The sequence below is a fragment of the Brugia malayi genome (genome assembly GCF_000002995.4).
Source record: "Brugia malayi strain FR3 genome assembly, contig: Bm_v4_Chr1_scaffold_001, whole genome shotgun sequence".
NCBI classification, from domain to species: Eukaryota; Metazoa; Nematoda; class Chromadorea; order Rhabditida; family Onchocercidae; genus Brugia; species Brugia malayi.
The window spans coordinates 14,399,488-14,405,247 of NW_025062475.1; the positions used below are offsets into that span (position 1 = coordinate 14,399,488).

Here is a 5,760-nt window from a genome sequence, read left to right on the forward strand (position 1 = left end):
ACATTATATTACATTGTTATAATAACACTAATCATTTATTCATTATTTCAGTACTAATTATACTATAAAAAAATAAAAATTAAAATTTGACTAAATAATAACAAATTAAAAGATCAAAAAAGAAAGAAATAACAAAACAAAGTTTAAAAAAGTAAAAAATAAAACTGAAATAAAAAGAAAGAAAAGAAATAATGAATAAAATTAATCCAAAAATAAAATAAAATAAAATTTACTTCTGTTTTATTAGAGAAAAAAAATTGATTTCAAAAAAAAAAAGAAAAAAAAAAATTAAAATATATAAAAAGTTGAAATGAACGAAAAAAAAAGCTCCATGTAACGTTCATTTCAAATTATTACTTCAAAAAAAAAATGAAATCCATTTTGAATGAAATCTGTTACATTTGTAGTTAAATTGACATTTCTCACTTTTTTTTTTAAAAAAAATTTTTTAAAAAAAATATTTGCGCAACGGAACATTTCTTTTCTGTTTTTTTTTTTCTTTTTCTTTTTTACTTTCTTATTTTTAATGTTAGCTTTAACATAAAATAAAATCTTTTGAATGAAATATTAGCAGAGTCAATTGTCACTGAATGCGACAATTGAGCATGTCAATTGTCACTGAATGCGACAATTGAGCATGTCAATTGTCACTGAATGCGACAATTGAGCCCCCACCCACCCAAAAAAAGAAAAAAAGCAAAGTTTGTTATTTGTTCATTTCAATATTACTTTTCAATTTCTTTTGAGTATTTGCTAATATTTTCATTTTTCACTTTTATTTTTCCTTTTTCTAAACTTTTTTTTTTCATTTTTTCATTTTAAATAGCACAACAATTTTGCATGAAAAGTTAGTTAGTTTTTAAAATGGTTAAGAAAAAAAAAAAAAAAAAAGAAAAAAATTGAACAAATAATTAGCACTGAAATAAATTTCTTTTAAATGTTTAAAAATATATTTAAATCAAAAAAAAAAAAGAATAAAAGAACAAAACATTCGTTTAATTTTAAAATGTTTAAAATTTAATTAATGATATTATATTTGAATGGAAATTTTGTGTTATTTTAAAAAGTATTTGAAACTTTAAATAAGCTAAATTTTAGCAAAAATTTTCAAAGATAATTATGCATGCACTAATATTTTTAATAAAATTAATTAATTTTAAGTTTTTTTTTTTTGCGCCTTTATTATTGATATTTTAATGATTGAATGTTAAAAAAGGAAGGAATTTCTAGTGCTAAATTAGTTACAATGTGAAATTTTTTATAATATTTCAAATTTAATTTAGGCAAATTAAATTTTTAAAAGTATTTAATTGATAGGTAAGAGATACTTAAAGATATATTTCAAATCTCATAAATCTTAGAGCAAGAAAACTTGAAATCTTGAACAACAAGTCTTAAATATGTATTTTAAATCCTGTAAAATCTTGGGGTTTAAATTATAATGGATTGTTATGATTTTTGATAACTTTAAAAAAAAAAATTTAAAATTTTAATCTGTATTGTTTGTTTAGTCATTTTCAAAAATTTTATTACATTATTATTAATTAAATAATCAATGATAAAATGATAATAACAACAAATTTGTTTTTCTTTTTTTCCTTTTTTATTTTAAAATTATACAAATAAAAACCAAAACTAAAACAAAAAAAAAAAAAAAGGAAAAGCATAACAGTTATCACATACAATGATATGATTATTATGAATAATTAAAATAGAATAAAATAAAAAGCAAAAAAGAAAAACAAATTTTGGCACTTAAATTTAATGTTTGAATATTTGACGACGATGATATGTGATTGATAGCTGATGATAACCTGGTTATACCGGATGAAATTGTATTCGGATTACACATATTTGAACCAGGTATTCTCCATTTACGCAATTTATATGGATGACCATCTGCAGCAAATAAATATTTCATTAATTAATTAATGAGTAATTAGTTAATTTGTGCTTAATTAAAATTAAAAAAGTATATCAAAAATCTAATTGGATATTTTAAAATTCTTTTACAATTCGTTTCGTTTACAAGTAATAATAATAATCAAATTTTAATATTTGCAAATGTAAACATAAAAGCTAATTGATTGATTGATTGATCAATTGATCGATTGATGAATTTCATTAACTTACATGAATTAACTTTTCCAAATAATAGTACCGATGTATTCCTTCTTGGACGTTCCATTTCAAAACTGAAATTAACAAAAAAAAAAAAAAAATGCTCAATAAATGTTTAATTATTAATTTCATAAATAACATATTCATTTCTCTGATATTATTATCATAATTTTTTTTATTAAAATTAAATTTTACGCACTGCAAAAAAAAAAAAAAAAAAAAAAAAAAAACAAAGGAACGAAACAATTTGAAAATAATATTTTAAAAGGTAAATATTTACATAATCGAAATAATTTGACTGAAATTAAATTGCTAAAAGAAAAAAAAAAGTGAAAAATTTCATTCAAAAAATGAATTTATTTATGCTATAAACAATTTATATTAAAATGTAAAATTATGTAAATTAAAAAAGAATAAAATTTATTATTCAAAAAAAAAAAATAATTTACCGACAAAATGTTCGCAAACCATCGTTAATTGTTTTTAATCGTTTGCTACGCGGTCGATCAAATATATTTGGGAGACCCCGGTCACCGGTTATATAATAATCATTCATCGATGAATTATTTCTTGTTGAAATACATAGTACTGCACGCTTTTCACTCTAATTTATATAAATTACTTTTTACATTAAAGTAAAATAAAATTTTTTTTTGCAATAGTAAGTTAAATTAAATTAAATATTATAAAATATTAATAATCAAATATATGAAAATAAATGGAGTAATAATAAAAGAAGAAGTAATGATAGTAGAGCAAATATAAAACAAATAAATAATGAGAAAAGGTTAGAGGTCAATATTGCAAAATTAAATTAATATCAAATAAATTAATATGAAAATAAAATTAGTGTAAAGTGAAATTTCTCATTAAGCTAAATGTGAAATTTCAATTTTGCATTAAAATTAATTACCTATTTATATATTCTTTCATCAATAATCTTTTTATTGATAATCAATTTTTCTATTTGGTAATTATCATTTAGTTTTGTCCTCTAATTTTGTAACTATTAAATTACCATATTTTAATTAGCAATTTCCTTTCCTTGCATTTACATACTTTTAATTAAATAACAATATTTAAATAAATAAGTATGTGTCACATGTCATGAATATATTAAATATAGTAATTGGAAGAATTTTCATCAAATTAAATTTAATTAAAATAAATTTGCATACTTCAGTTAAGCCAAATGATGCGACACGACCATAATGTGTCGCTTCAACGATCATCGATTTCTTATAGCAACGCCATTTTAATGAGAAATGACATGTGTCACCGAATAAACATTGTTGATTACCAATTTTAAAACAACCATATGAGGTACCACAACCTTGTTTTGATACTAAAATTATTGTTTAAAATTTTAAAATTAAAACATTTTCTAATTTTCTGTCTTTTTTTTTTTTGTATTCGCTAATAATATCAAATTATTTTTTTTTTTTTAATAATATCAAAATTAAATAGAAATAGCATCAATATTTAAGAATAACATAATGTAAACATTAAGCTTATTAAATATAATTATTTAAGATATGAATTTAAATAAATATTAAATATTTGAAAATGTATAGTTAATGCAATTAAATGATATAATTTAATCAAAAAATAATAATTGAAAAAAGTTATTAAAAATTGAAATTATATTTGTGTTCATTTCAAAAAGAGAAAAGTAACTTTTAGAGGAAAGAGAGAAGAACAAAACGGATTTAAAAAAAAAAAAAGAATTAAATAAATTGAAACAAACATTGAGTTGAATTAGAGATTGGTGAAATGAATGATGATCGAATGTGATACAATTGTTTAGAATGGATGACACTTGCTAAGAAGACAATTGCGCCCGATGGGACATTCGGTGGTTGCCATCTTAGACTGGAATGTCGTCTGGATACGGTACCATCATTGATTATAGCACTTCCTGTAAAAGTAGAGAAATTATCATTTCAGGTATATTATTAGTTTAAATAAAAATTTTTTGTAATATTAGGTTAAAAAAAAAAAAAAAAAAAATTATTTTTTTCTTTGATATATTTATTTTTTAATTTATTTTATACGTTTATAATAAAAATTGCATAATAATAAAATTGTTTATTCATTATTACATATTAAAATAGAATACTATTAAAAATTTATCAATTACATTAAAAAAAAGTGTTTTTTTTTGTTATCAAGTTATTAGGTTAAAAATTTGGTTTTTATATTTTGCTATCAAGTTATTAAGTTAAAAATTTGGTTTTTATATTTTGCTATCAAGTTATTAAGTTAAAAATTTGGTTTTTATATTTTGCTATCAAGTTATTTCCATATATTTGTTATCAAGTTAAAATGGAGAAAAAAAAAGTAGAAATATAAATGAATAAAAAAAAAAATACAAATTTTTATTATCAAGTTATTAAGTTAAAATCTGATTTTGTCATCAAGTTAATTAATTAAAATGGAAAGGGAATTGAAGTAGAAATATAAATGAATAAATGATTAACAGATTAAATGATAAAATATAAGAAAAAGGCATTATTAATAATAAAAAATCTGTTTTAAATTTTTAAAATGAATAAAATAAGACGAAAAGTTGAAGCTGCCAAAAGATGAAAAGCATTTGAACTAACCATAACTACCACTACAGTTGACAAGTTTGAAATAATTAGGTATTGGTGAGACGAAACGTCCTACTTGAGCCGTTGGATTGATAATTGAACGTGCCTGTATCTGTGCTCGTTCAAATGGGCCACCTTCTACCCGTACTATAAATAATTCTCTTTTTTTTTTGTTTTAATTAAATATAATACTTAAAAAATTAAATAATAAAAATTAAAAAGAAAAAGATATTATATTAATTATGTTTTATTCCAATTTACTACATATAAATGTTAAAATTTGAAATGTTTGTAATGAAAAATACAATTATAATTAGTATTAGTAGGAATGAATTATTTAAATTATATTTTCAATTAAAATACGATTAAAATTTTCAAATTTGAATCATTTGTTTTTTTTTTAAAAACAAAATTTAAAATAATTCATGCAATTAAGAATCATTTCTAAATTTTGCAAATAAATTAATTCAAATGATTAGTATTGATAAGAAAAAACAAAAAAAAAAAACTTTTTTTTCTCTATTAAAATGAAAAATTTTATAAGTTTAGTATACACTTCCTATTCTATTAAATAAAAAATTTTTTTTTTTTTTTTTTTAAATAAAAAAAATTAAAACAAAAAAAAGTAAAAAGAAAAAAAAAAAAAAAACCTTGTAAAATTTTCTTTTTTTCTGCATCATATTCAAATGTTTCACGATCATTGCTATCAAAAATGCGCATTTTAAAAATAGTTTGTTTCATTGGTGAAATGATATTTTGATTATAAATTGGTATCATTAGATTACAAGCTGGTTCAGTGATAGTAAAATCAATTTGTTTCATTATTCCATTTATCATTGATAATTGATTTGTTATCATTATCAGTAATATTACTATTAAATGCATTTTCCTTCCTTTCTTCTTCTTTTTTTTTTTTGTTTACACTAATTAGTAATAATTAGCTTTTGAAATAATCAATAATTTCTTAGCTTTCAACAAAATTTTTCGCTTTTTTGCAGTAGCAGTAGGAGCAGAAAATTAACAGATGAATAAATGAAAATAATTA

At 19.9% G+C, this 5,760-nt stretch overlaps 1 protein-coding gene across 1 annotated transcript; it reads right to left on the minus strand.

The window, feature by feature from the left end:
- Positions 1-1,407: 1,407 nt before the first annotated feature.
- On the minus strand, positions 1,408-5,435 carry Bm8071 (Uncharacterized protein; the record flags this gene model as incomplete). The annotated part of the gene is made up of 8 exons (XM_043077866.1): positions 1,408-1,414; positions 1,815-1,899; positions 2,134-2,195; positions 2,571-2,725; positions 3,300-3,466; positions 3,869-4,039; positions 4,728-4,862; positions 5,366-5,435. The coding sequence occupies 8 exons, from the start codon at positions 5,433-5,435 to the stop codon at positions 1,408-1,410; spliced, it is 852 nt and encodes a 283-aa protein (XP_042933800.1).
- Between the last annotated feature and the right edge of the window lie 325 nt (positions 5,436-5,760).